Source organism: Merops nubicus, unplaced genomic scaffold (assembly GCF_000691845.1).
Source record: "Merops nubicus isolate BGI_N331 unplaced genomic scaffold, ASM69184v1 scaffold2083, whole genome shotgun sequence".
NCBI lineage: Eukaryota > Metazoa > Chordata > Aves > Coraciiformes > Meropidae > Merops > Merops nubicus.
In genome coordinates, this window is record NW_008596733.1 from 71,259 (window position 1) to 85,371 (window position 14,113).

At 38.1% G+C, this 14,113-nt stretch overlaps 1 protein-coding gene across 1 annotated transcript in view; it reads right to left on the bottom strand.

Moving 5' to 3' along the window:
* The window catches only part of INSC (inscuteable homolog (Drosophila)), an 89,333-nt gene that overhangs the window by 40,037 nt on the left and 35,183 nt on the right, over positions 1 to 14,113 (bottom strand). The window contains exons 5-6 of the mRNA XM_008936448.1: positions 13,337 to 13,450; positions 8,181 to 8,306 (exon numbers count right to left, since the gene is read on the bottom strand). Coding sequence (XP_008934696.1) covers positions 8,181 to 8,306; positions 13,337 to 13,450 — 240 coding nt within the window. The remainder of the gene's footprint in view (positions 1 to 8,180; positions 8,307 to 13,336; positions 13,451 to 14,113) is intronic.

Genomic DNA, 14,113 nt, shown 5'->3' on the forward strand with positions numbered 1-14,113 from the left:
CCAGGATCACCTTTGTGTGGATGTGCAATCTCTCCAGAGAAGGAGACTCCACAACATCTCTGGGCAGCCTGTCCAGGGCTCTGTCACCCTTGTAGTAAAGAATTTTTTCCCTACGTTCAGATGGAACCTCCTGGGTTTCAGTTCACGCCTGTTGCCCCTTGTCCTGTCACTGAGCACCACTGGAAAGAGTCTGGCTCCATCCTCTTGCCACCTGCCCTTTGGATAGTGATATAGGCATGAAGACCCCCACTTGGTCTTCTCTTCTGTAGGCTAAACAGCCCCAGGGCTCTCAGCCTTTCCTCATAACAGAGATGCTCCTATCCTCTAATCGTAATATTCGACCTGACTCTGAAAGTTTTGCTTTGTTCCACAGCACATTGCTCAGCAATCACCAAATGAATATTTACTCTGAGCAGTTTAGTCATGAACACATCTGCACCATCTCTGTTCACGTTTTTAACAGATGGGGTTTTCTTGCTTTTAAATGAAATTATTGACATTTTTAAGGCTCGTGCACATGTGTATGTTTGCAGAGTCTGGACCAGGCTTGATATCTAAATGAGGATCTAGTGATAAACAACAGAATCTGTGTCCTCCAAAGGCAGCTATTCACCTACTCCTTATCTAAGTCTCACATTGTCCTACTTCACCAGTATTATCAAAATGTTCAGTGCTACACTTGCTGGCTCCTTTCTCCCTCTTCTAAAATCTGTAATATGATTAAAGTGAAGCAAGGTTTGTAAAGAGAGGTAATATCTTTTATTAGAGCAACCGATACATATCTCCTTAGAGCATCAGGGCTACAACAACACAACCACTGTAATTTAATCAGTCATTTTAACAGAAGTGGAATAATGGCAGTGACCTCAGCCAAAGCATTTGGTGTATACTTTTTTTCCTACAGAGATCTGGCAATGTCCCATAATGTTGCACTAACATGTCTGTCTTGATTCAATTCCATGTCTCTCGAGTAAGTCCATCAAAAAACCCCTTGCCTTTCTCTCTGCATGATAAAGTGGGTGCTACCAGAAAGCAAACAAATTTTAATCTGCTATGGAACTGTCAGAAGGTTTTCAACAGACCAAGTGATACTGCAGAGGTTAGCTGGCAGTTTTTTGGCTCTTTGTTGTCATTTTTTGGCAGGGGGCACGGGGGTGGCAGGGGAGTGGTGTATTGAGGGGGTGGGGTTTGTGTGGGTTTTTTAAACGTGTTTTCACACAGGTTTTCAGAAACTGGTCCCGTCCCTGACTTCAAGAGCACTTTGCTCTAGGACAGCAGCCAATCACACCTGAAGATGGGCAGATTCTGAAACAACCTAAGAATTCTTGCTACACTGGCCTGACTTTGTGTTGAAGGAAGCTGCATTTAGTAATTATGTATACATAGCTGTGTAATCAGGAGGTAAAACTTGAAACACCACCTAATATATACGAAGCCAGCAGTTGAAGAAGGGCAGTTCCTGCACTCTCAGATATGATTTAATGAATCTTGCACAGGCTTTGACAGAAATGTAATTTGCCAAACCCAGCACATTTTTCACTGCCAATTAATTAAACAACCTTACTGAGAAGAAGTGTCCAGTAAATTAAAGAGCTGCAAGCCTAAAACTTTACATTATCTAATTGTATCACAAACCCAGCTACTGAAATAGATTTGCCTGTTTATCAAAAAGGCTATGTGAAAAGCAGCTTTTCAAAACATTGTTCCCTTTCATGTCAAATGTTGCTTGAATTAGTCTTTAGAAGGTTATCCTTCTCCTCCTCTCTCCAAAGTTAAGACAATAGGAAATCTCTTTATCCATACTTCACAAGTGTGATTTCAAAATCTGGCTACAACCAACCATGGAAAATAAGCCAGAACAACATTCTTGGGCAGAAAAAATTGCATTATGCACACCAGAAGAACTGACTCTCCAGCCAGAGGGTTGGAAAAGGAACACAACACTTGAGCTGTTTCCCTCTAAATCATCTCATGTTTTTAGCACACAAGCCAGCATTCCATGGCTGTAAGCATGCAGGAAGAGAGCTTCCAGTCTCTTCCCAGTCATGAAGCTTCCTGTGTCTTTCCTGTAAGGAAGCACTACTTTGAGGAACAAACAAGCACAATACCCCCCTTCATAAAACAGTGTTGAGAATGTGTTTGTCAACAAGAACAAGAAAAGCTCAGAAAGGATTATAACTTTTCATGTTACCTGTTCTCGTGGGAAAGAGACAAGAGAAGGGCCCCTTAACAACTTATCACCTTCTAGTCACTTCCACTAGTCCTGTGTTCTGCTGTTAACACCCAGCCTTGCCCTGTCTCACTCAGGGTACAGAATAGCATAAGATTTGACTTTCCATGAATTAAAACTGAATTTTTAAAACTATGGGGTTTTAAAAAATATTATTTTTTTAAAAAAAAAAAGCTTAATCTTTTTCGTTCTTAAATTCAACTCATTTTAGAATAGCTATGTAATTTTTATCTTTTTATATGCCCATCTAATCCCTTGTTCTGAGACTGGGTTAAAAAACACTGAAATAGGCTAAGAATTTTTCATATATCAATCAGAAAAAAAAAAAAAAATTGACACAAAACTTTTCTCTGAGGCATGAGAGGCTAACAAGCTGAGGCAGTCAGCTGCATTTCCGAGATTTTCTACTTGATGGAAGTCCTGTGGGTAAGTCGCTACTTGCCATAATAAAACTCAACATTTCACTGCTGCTCAGAAAGCTGCTCCCTACTCTTGCACTTCTTAAAAGGAACACCCCACCAGCAGACATGTTTTTGAGTGTAGTAGCCTATGGGTCTTCTCCTTCCTCATTGTTTGCAATCACACACCCTCCATTTCTAAGAGACCATTACTAACATTTTGCTTCCCCTAGTGGTTTGCATTTGGAATATTCAAATATGAAGACAGTGATATAGTTCAGTCAGAAAAGGTAAATTTACCATCTCTTGTAAAGTATGAAGTTATTTCCATCATACACCAGGTATTAGGAAAATACCTTTATGACTGCGGAGCATTCACAGGCTGTGACAATGAAACCCATGGGCCACCAGCTAAGTTTTGTGTTCAGATTTTGGAAGTGGTGACTGTACCCTCATACCAGGTCATCCAAGCTCTCATAATAAAAGCCCTCTGTATAAACACTCACTTCAGTCTCACCCTGCAGATACAGGAAGCTTAGTGAGTTTGGCAGTTGAGAATGAAAGCAACACAAACTTCAACTGAAACAAAGTTCCTCACTTCTTTTGACCAAGGTGTAACTTTGAAACTGAAAGTTCAAAGCGGTTAGAGCTGAAGCCACCAGCTCACATTCACCCAAAAGCTATGAACAAATTGTAGTTGTAGGTTCTGTAATAAACCTTTTACTTAGTTTTCACTGAAAACTTGTTTTTCATCTATAATATTGAAAGCCTACATCTCAGGCATGCAGAAATTATTATTGTGTATAAGATCATGGTTCTTAAAACACAGATTGGATTCACAGTGGACGATATATTTTAGGTCACACACATTTAAGAATTCTTTGTGAAATTAAGTTTCCAACCATGGAAACTGTACACTTTGTGCTTGATGTCCCTTCAATATTTTTATTTATTTATTTATTTATTTTAGATAAGCACTTTGATATCATTTGCTTTAAATGAAGGATTCAAAGCAATTTATAATCTATACCTAGGCAATTTTGCTTAGAGTGATTAAACTATGTCATTTCTTAAAAAGGTTTTATTAATGAAAATAGTAACTGTTGTCACCAGTCTCTCTAGAATATCTTCTCTTAATGAGTTGAATCCAGGTGCCTTACCTTCTGCAGCAATTTAAATAGCATAAGTAAACGTACACTGCACAGTGTTAATATTTAGGCAGCTGCTTGAATGAGTATTCGTATAAATCACTATGGTTTTAGGGTAGTTGAGCCTTGCTCTTCAGCCCAGATGACTTGCAGCTTTTTAATATGGTAATGCTTCACATGCATGGTAAAAATTGTAGTCCATTGAACTATCAGTTTGCTATGTGTTTCTGAAACAACTCTGCAGTTCTTTCCTTGCAGCAGTAAGTTTGCCTCTCTGAAAAACGCAGCACTGAGCTCCAGCATAGGACCAAAATTGGGAAGCCGTGCCTTCTAGCACCAGGCAACAACTAGCACCATTTGGACAGACCTGAAGTAGAGAAACTGCCATAGTCTTTAGACTTGAATGAGGCTGCATCTCAGCATATGTATAGGAGACACTTCGTTTAGAGAGCTCTGCAAAATAAGGATCTAGTTCAGCCTCAGGAAGGGAAAGGGCTGAAGGCTTTAGCAAACAGTGTGCTAAAGATGTGTGATCGTATTCAAACACAAACCCCTTTTCCAGGAAAGACTGCTTCCCATTGAAGACATATCTGTTATGATCTTATTTATGTCTTGAAAATGAAAGTGGCATTTGAAGTACTGTTATTCCTAATGTAATTTGCAGTATGTACATTATCAGACAATTAAGATCACATTTTTTTTTCCACCTTGTTTCATGAAATGCACATGTTAATATATCACAACTCCTTGCCTTCAGCAGTTCTTCCTACATGGGAACCCTTGAGTTGAATTAAGTTTTCAAAGCATGAAGGTTCAGAAATTCTTCCCTCTAGAACCCTCAATAAATATTATGGTGAGAACCAATCTCCCATTACATCATATATTGCTGTCCTAAACTTCAGTCTGGATACACACACAGGTCTGCATGTGCAGCAGTAACGTTGCTTCTCAATTTCCAGTCATGCACAGCCTCCCACAAATTCCTTTCCTTTCTTCTTGCTTTATCAGTTCTAGCTATTTTCTATATTATCTATTACCTGCATTATATATTCTCTCTGCATAAACTCTGGAATGCCCAGCACAAGAGTTTAACCATCCTTTCTGATGCAGCAAACTTTCTCCTAAAAGCTTTGCATGCTCAAGTGTCATTAGATGACAAAGCTCTCTTGGGTACAGGGTCAGGCAGCTACAGGAATAATGCAAAGGAGGAAAATTCTGATTGTGTTCCCAGTGCCTCTCCTCTCTTCTCTGAAGTGGGACTGGTCAGACAGCTGAGACCAAAGAATGATCTCAAACCTGCTGCTATGGCAGAGGGTGATACAGTTAAAGTGTACCACGCAACCAAACACCAATAAGCAGCTTGAAGCACCAAAATTACCACTTGTGGAGCATGGAACAACATCTGTTCACACAGAGTCCTCAGACAGAAAATGATACTTTATCTTCACTATCTTTCTACTTTAATTGTCAAACTTGTTACCATTGAGTTCCTGAAGCTCTGTAGTTCAATGTACAACAAAGTAACAATACCTTTCCAAAAGTCAGTGAAGTACTTGCAACTGAAATAATAACTATTCTAAAAAAAATGGCATTTTAACCAACTGATTTTGCATTACTGCACAGACAACCAATTAGATTCACCTAAAAGAGTAAAAGCCAGTCATTGCAACAACTGCTTGGTCAACGTAATTATAGCAAAGATCAACCTATTTGTCCAGAGGATGAAAAAGTCCTGGCTTTTACAAGTCTGGTGGTAAGAGGGTAGTGCAGATCTGTATTTAAAGGTGTGTGACTGGGAAGAACAAGAACTATTTTTTTTTTTTTTAAATTGAGGAAAATATTTTCTTCCTAAAATAGTCAATTCTCTACATATTTAGAAATGAGCACTCTATTAGTTTACTTCATTAGTTAATGAGGACAGTATTTCCACATTGTAATCCAAAAAGTCATTCCAGATAAATTATTTAAACCCAGTACAACATCATTCACATTAAATTTGCACTAATTATAAAGAAAGCCTTATATTCAGGTATATTAAAGCCCAAGAAAAATGTCTAAATACTCTCTACTCGGATTGCCTCCTGTGAACTGCTGACTTCCTTGCTTACTTCCTAAATAATCATCTAGAGTAACACAGATGTTCTTGTTGCCTTCTTGTGTTGCTACTGAATTAGCAAGATCAAAGAGCACTGGATAAATAAAACAATATTCTTAATGTCTTTAGTAATTAAGAACTGCAATTACTGCCACCCTTGTTTTGTTCACCTCCCAGAAAACTGTTCTTTTTGAAATGATAGCTTTGCTGTTTTCTTTTAAGTAGTCTTTTAAACACTTTAATGGTTCTGAAATCTAATTGAAAAGTAGAGGGAGGAGAGTGGGGTGTTTGGCTTGTGTGTCTGGGTTGTCTGGAGGCCAAGCTTTATTTTTTTTGAATGAAGTTCCTGTCTTTGAAAATAAAATTCAAATTGCACTGACGTTTTAATGCACTAGGTGGCATAATGATATTCACATTAGAGCAAATTAAATGCTTCACCACCATCCAGATACTTACTTAGAAGTCCCCCCTTCCACCAGATAAGAAGTTTTGTGGTAATTTCTGTAATGATGGGAATGTTAATATTGTTAGCCCTCTTTTTGTTCTTTGTTAAAGTAGCTGACATTTTGAGAAGAAAAAAAAAATCATTCTTATTTACAGAATACAATATAAAAAAATGGGGTGCTCGTCACGTCACAATACTGGTCATCTGATCCATGCATTTGCCATCGATTGTCTATGGTCAAAACATCTCATTATTTCTAAATAAGTGTGCAAGATAAAGAGAAATAGGGAATGTAACGTGTAGTAAAACCTTCTTGCTTACTCTCTGTCCTCAACTCTATAAACTGGCAAACCTAGGCTGTTCCAGCTAACATTGTACTGGCCTGTGTTGCTTAACCTACGTTAGCACTTGGAGGGTCATTAACCTCCCTACAGAGAAGATATCTGGGTTTCTTTTGATATAGGAAACATTCCATTCTCCCCCAGCAGAAACCCAGGCACACACTGGAGCCACATAACATATGGGTTCTCAGCAACACAATTTTAGGCAAAGAAATCAACAAAGTGATAACCAAATACTCCTGTCCAACCTGTCTGTTCAGTCAGGTGAGTAGGATTAACGTCCAGCCCCTTGTGTTCCAGACTTAGGTTTTGCCACGATGTGATTTAAGAATTGAAGACCCACGTGAAAAAAAATGAACACCTGAAATCTGCAGTAGAGATTTCAGTTAAAAACCCTTTAAACCCTACTCCACTTACGATTATGACAAAAGTTTACTATGAGCAATTTCACTTGTGAACACCACTAAAGTATATTAAAGACATATGATCTTGAGAGTTATCACTTCTTCTAGCACTCCTGTTTTGTCAGCTTTGAAATGGGCTACATGAAATGCATGTTGACACTGCCAGGAATTATACCAGGTGAGTTGAATCAATCTTCTTCATTTCTAACTCTATTAATTCCACTATTATAGTGGACATAATGAAAGATCCTTCTAGACTTATTCTGGTGTCAGTCTGAACCAGCGTTATGTCAAAAAAAAAAATAAGTAATCCTCATTTACTGTAAGCTCAGAGACTTGCTTTTTGCTGCAGGTGTTCTGTCACGGTTTGCTTGAATTCTGGGCAGTAAATTACAAGACATGTCAATGTAAAGTGGCAGTGAACTCATTTATCATTAACTTGAAGAGGCCATTATTCAGCTGTGGAAGATGACTGTTTTATGAAATACAAAGGATGAGATCATGATTTAGTGACCAGGAGTGTTCATTTTCCAAAACACACCAGTAAGTAGTGGAAGTGAGAAAGGAATTGAGCTTAAGCAGTTACTATAATTTTATCTGGATAATGTTTAGGTGTTTGGCTTTTATGAGACCTGTTGCTGATTAGCAGACACCTTTTTCTATTGGCTAGCTGCTATATCTGTCCCAGTTCTTTCTGTGTAATTACAGCTCTCACAAGTTACATCAGTACCACAAGCAGGTGCCCTCCCTGAGCAACAGGAGAGGACTCAGCTATGAACCTTTCTGTCCTTTAAATGTTATTCAAAATATTGGAGTTTCTAAACAAACACTTCAGACATCCAGAAGGTATCATTTCCCTAGGTTTTTTTTGACGTAGTCACTGATGTATTTACTTGTTTTATGAAAACTATCCCCACTTAGGTTATTTCTGCAAGCAACTGAATAGGCTATTGTTGTTGTTGGGACTAAATTTGTAAAGACTCAGATGTGTTCAGCACAGAAAAAGTGAGCATAGCACGGCACAGGGAATCAAACACCACCAGGTTATCAGTTCCTAGGACAGAATAACGACAGGACTCCTCTGGTTAATGACTCAGTGAAGGACACTGGAGTGCCTACCTTTTCCAGCTGCTGCACCCCTTCCTCTACACAGCAAATGGATGCCAGCGTCCTCAGCGTCTGGGGATAAAGGCACCTGAAGCACTCCTGGCGACAGACCTTAAAGAGAGCAGCTACACCTCCTTCCTGCAGGGGAAAAGCAAAAGTCAGAGAAGCTGCACTGAATGTTTCTCTAGGTTTTAACTAAAATTAGGTTGGGGGGCATATTCCTTTAGTAATTGATCCAAATTAGCTATCATCACAACACCAACAAAGACAATGTTAAGTTCACACAGAGAACTCAAGCTGATTGATGCTTATACACTAAGTGATGAAAAAGTAACATAGCCTCAGTGGCAGGTGTGCTTAAGTGATTAACTTCTGCCAATTACAAGCACAATTTAAATTAAACTTGACATTCATGTGAAAATTAGAAAGAATTATCAATAGGCAGTAATTGTAGCTACATTTAAGTGATAGTTCAGCCACGTGTTATTTTTTTAAAACAGATTTCAGCACATATTTCCCACTACTTAACATTTCTGAGGTACATACAATATTTACTTAATGCTAAAACATGAAAGAGATGATATGATTGAAGAGCTACTGAAAATAAGGTGAAAATAAGTGTCAAGTTCTGTATAGATACAACCCATAGCTTCATCTTCCAATGCATAAAATTTGCATTCCTACACTTCTTTCATAACTTATGGTAATAATAATGGAGATTTGAGTATGCATACATCCTTATTGTAGCTATCCTTAATCATTTCCAGCACAGCCTGTTGCTCTGTAACCTGCTTCCACGTTAATGAAGTTCACATAGTAAGTGGAACGATACAAATGAATGCAGAGAGTATAGGCACTTCATGTCATGGGACTGATATTTTGGGGTTTTTTGATGGTCTGTTTCAAAGTGTTGTGCCATCAGGTGAACTACAGATATTATATAAAGGGAAGACATACAATGAAGAAGACAGCACTGAAAATATTAATGACAGATGAAAGATCTCAGACTAAAGTATTCAGATTACAGTAGTAAATTAAAAATAGTTGGAGTCATAGACAAAGTCATACACCCATCTTTTAAGGCTGTTTCAGTAGCCTCTGTTAAAAATATTTTTCAGATTCACAGAAATTATCTTTGTCTCCTTGACCATTTGCTTTATTTAAAAGCTCAACAGGATGCACTGACATAAAACCTCCGAACTACAATTCAGACTTCACTCTTTCAGAATCCTACATTTTTATACTAGTTCTGCTAGAATAGAGACTAATAGAGCAAGGAAGGCTATCTGTTCAGTTTAACAAAAATATATATACTAATTTATAAGAAAATCAGCATTAGCACCTCAATATATTTTCAAGATAAAAGTTTTATGTTATGTTTTTACACACATATGTAATTTCTGTGAGATCAGTGAAGACAGTAGGTTTATTGAGGTTTGTTAAGAGTGAAGCATTTCTGGCATTGTAAGAAGTGCACGTGTATCTGTATGAGTTATTCCCTATCTAGTACTGCTATATATAACCCAATGCAGAAAGGCATTTCTGAGCCTTTACAATAAAAAAGCAGTACACTAACAAAAAAAAGCTAGACATATTTTCCTTCCACAAAAGAATATGTTTCACCCACGAAGTAATTATCTATGAAAAATATAGAAAAAAACTACTAGTTTTGTCCCCTGAGGTAGTTGGTTTATTTATTTTGTTATCAGTTTGAAAATTTCCACAGTTCAGTGGAATCAGAGATGATCTGAGCCTCTGCTTTAGTCATAATAAGCAGAAGTTTATGGACAGCACTGGGCAAAGCTCAAGTGATGCTGGCACATTTGCTTCAAGCTTTTTGTGTGACAAATGGGTGCCTTGCTTTTGCCTCTGATGGACAGGAAGTGATTTATCCCTGCACTTGTCAGGAGGAGATCTGAACTCTTTATTTTGTGCCCTGTGTACCATTACCAAGCTGTAAAATACTGATCACAAGTAATGAACCCAGAAAGCTGTAAGTGAAATATGGAATAGGAATTCAGAAGCAATTTATAACCAGTCTGCTTCAAGTAATGCTGATTTTTGACAGTTGATCAAGTCCACTCAAAATTTATAATTTCAAGTTTTAAGTATCTCCTCGTGCTCTTAGAACATGCACATAGACTTTTAATAACCAAGACTGATTTATAATTTTTGACATGAAAGATCCCAGGATCAGAATCTAATAGATATAATATAATAAAAAATATATTTTTTTAATAAATCCACACATTTCAGCCACAGGCAAGTTACAGCAAGTTAGTCACATCGATGCTTAAATATGTGTCATGGGACTTGACAGGGGTATTTTTATCAGAATCTAATAGATATAATGTAATAAAAAATTTTTTTTTTTAATAAATCCATGCATTTCAGCTACAGGCATGTTACAGCAAGTTAGTCACATGGATGCTTAAATACGTGTCATGGGACTTGACAGGGGTATTTTGCAAACATTCGGTTCCAAAGATAGGAAGCTGATCTGTAGACAGAAACCTGACCAGAACTTTTCCCTGTTGGATGCAACAAGCACTCTACTTGGCTCTCCCTTGCCTCATCTTCTCCTTTTTGCTGTTAAAATTACCTAAACTGGTGGAGTTTCCATCATGCTGCCACTAGTATAGCTGCTTATAGATGAACACTACGTACTATGGTTCAAAACTCCCAGCTCAGCATTGGTTATTCTATTAGTACAGAATTCAAGGACTTTCATTATTATTATTTAGGCTTTCTCCCTTCATTTCTTATCTTGCCCTTGCTGCTACTCAGTGGTCTTAAAGATCTTAGTCTTTATTTCTGACAGCTGGTGAGAACTACTAGTGAGCTGGCTGGAGGGTGAGTCAGCAATGTGACTCTTTCACAGGAGATTACAGTTACATGCTAAAAAATTAAAAAGCCAAAGAATGCCTTTCGGTGGGATAAAATTATAGATGACACTCCAGTATAGAGGGTTCACATTTCAAATTCTTTTTAAATTTTAGTAAAATGTTGGAAGGGGAGGAGAGAAAAAGAATACTGAAACCCTTACCAAAATGCAGAGTGAGAAACCAGTTCTTATAATACTGTAGCTTTACAATATTATCATGGTCCTTTGTTTGCATGTCCATGATTTTGGAGTGCTTTAGAGTTGTAATTTATAGCCTGGGATGGGAAAAAAAGCTAAAAACTGTTCCACAAGACTGGAATGGAGAGCAAGATTTCAAGGTTACAGGAACAAGTTTGTGGAGTTTTGCTTTCACTGTAAACAAATATTTTACCTCTATGGCTAGTTTTGATCAGAGATAATGACAACTCTCAAAGGAACTTCTATATTTGTGAGGAGTTCTGAGATCTTGGCAAAAATTGAATCCATTCTCACACTCCTAAGGAGTGGGTACAGTTCCAGATTTCTTCCTCCCCGCCCATGCCCCAAATCACGCTGCACTTTCACTGCCACAGCTAACTGAATGTGAAACTCTGCTCTGTTATGATTCCTCTGCCACCTTGCTCACTGGTGCAGGTACCTGAGGCAATGCAGAGGGTGAAGGATGGTGGTGAGTCAGGACAAACGTACTTAAAAATTGACTCCATTCTCACACTCCTAATGAGTTCCAGATTTCTTCCTCCCAGCCCATGCCCCAAATCACGCTGCACTTTCACTGCCACAGCTAACTGAATGTGAAACTCTGTTCTGTTATGATTCCTTTGCCACCTTGCTCACTGGTGCAGGTACCTGAGGCAATGCAGAGGGTGAAGGATGGTGGTGAGTCAGGACAAACGTACTTCACAGTACACAGAGGAAAGAGATACACAGGATAAGTGATGCAATCACCACTGTAATCTGGCAGCCAAATGCCACTTAGGGTTCCTTGCACAAGGGGATGCATTTCCTCACTTGTAAGCCTGTGACACACCCAGGTTTTAGTGATGAATTAACTTAGTGATTCATGGAAGGTCAGACTTCACTTCTGCTAATTGAAACTGTTATGGAATTCACACAATAAAACGTACAAGACTCATTTCCCTCCATTTTTTAGTTCTGCACTTCCTCAATTCTCAACACTTTAACATTGTTTTGGGATACCACTGAGTGGAGCTCAAATACCAATTTAGAAAAAATTAAACCTCTCAGGCATTGCCAGGATCCACTACACATTTCTGAACACCTCATTCACAGACTTTAGAAGAGAGCAGCACCTTTTATGGTGCAAATATCCATCTAAAGGCAGATTAGATGTAAAATGAATTAAATGCTGTTGTTTAACCTCATGTCTGAGCAAGATAAGGGATTGGCACACCACTCCCCAAGCAGAAGCTTGAGAAAGGAAGTTTTCTTCTTCCTATATATACACTACAGTTGAGATTATCCTCTCCTCAACCTCACACAATGCCCTGCCTTTCTCACTTTTTCAAGACCAAGTGTCCTCAAAGGTGCAAACTCTGCAGGGATTGCCAGTATCATTTACCTTAGCAGAATTGTTTGTTTCTACCAAGAGTTAGCATCAAATACTCAGTAAACAAGAACCCACACTGCCAGAAGTAACTGTAATGAAAAAACTGTAATTTACAGTTCCTCTGCAAAAAGAAAATAACGGATGCAAAGCATTTCTAAAATTACATCTCTAATAGTATCTCTAAGCTCCTCTGTACATACAGCTGAAGAGGTCTTGCTGTTTCTCTGTGTAGTCAGCCATATGCATGGCCTATTGTAAAGTTTTCTCCACTTAAGTGGTCAGTAATTAACTACTCTCAAGAAAAGATGCTTCAGCCAGTCAGACACTTCAGTGGCAGTACCTCAGGTGGCACTAGAACAACTGTAGTTGAATCAATGCTTAGAAGCCTGTTGGAGCTTGCCATCCTACTGCACTTGTTTGCACAGGCATTGAGCTATATTAAATTAAAGGGTTTGGGGATTGTGGCCCTTTTTTTTACCTGATAGGATAATTGTCATCTTAAATCCTGCAGAGTAAGGATTGCAAACACAGCAAAAGAAAAAATAAATAGTTTCTCAGACTAAATTTTGTTGTTCTTTAACTTAGATTATTTGTCTTCTGAAATACAGAATTTCATCTTGTACTGTACGTTTCAAAACTCACAACCACTACTGTGTTAAGTAAAGTAACTTACTTGTATTACTAGTTTACTTTGGATTAATCCATATATCCCCTTACCTTGGCTATGATACGGCACAGATGAGCACCTTCCTGGGTGAGGCTGAATAAACCGCTAATTGCAGACTCAGTGACATACACACTATCCAACAATTCCATTTGTCTCAGCAGGTTCTGTGTGATATAAGATAATGAACAAAATTTACTTCCAATTGAAAACATTAGTGTTACATTTAAAGATAAGTTGGAGTAGAAAGTCTAGTTCATTTAATCTATATCACCTTGCTTCTCACCTGCAGAAAGGGAAAAAAACACAGGCAGGAGTCAGACTGATAACCCTGTAACACATTTCTCCTTGCATTTGAACAGATGTAACCAAGAATAGTGATATTTTAAAAGAAATATGAACAGAGTGAGAGAATAGGGGGGTATGTGAGAAAATGCAATAAAGAACTCTTCAGCTGTTTAGAAAACTATTATTTGGTTTGGCCTGGGATTGAACCAAAGTTTTCAGAAGGCAACTAACTTAGTGTAGAAGCTGCACCACAAGGTGATACAAGATTTCACCTTACAAATAAGGAATATTGCTATATGCTTTCTAACACTACTTTCTAAGGCTCTGAGTACCTCACTATTCTCAGTCTACGCAGACAACGTCTTTGACCAAAACAAGCAATTCTTGTAGAGAAATATAGTTAAATTCTCCAATGTGTGAAATAGGTTCAATATTTTTATCTTTGTCAATACTCCTCATTTTCCATGTGTGCCATTGCAGCTTCACAGAGAAACACAGCTGTCATAAGACTACAAAGTTTATTTCATTTTACTCTTTCTGAA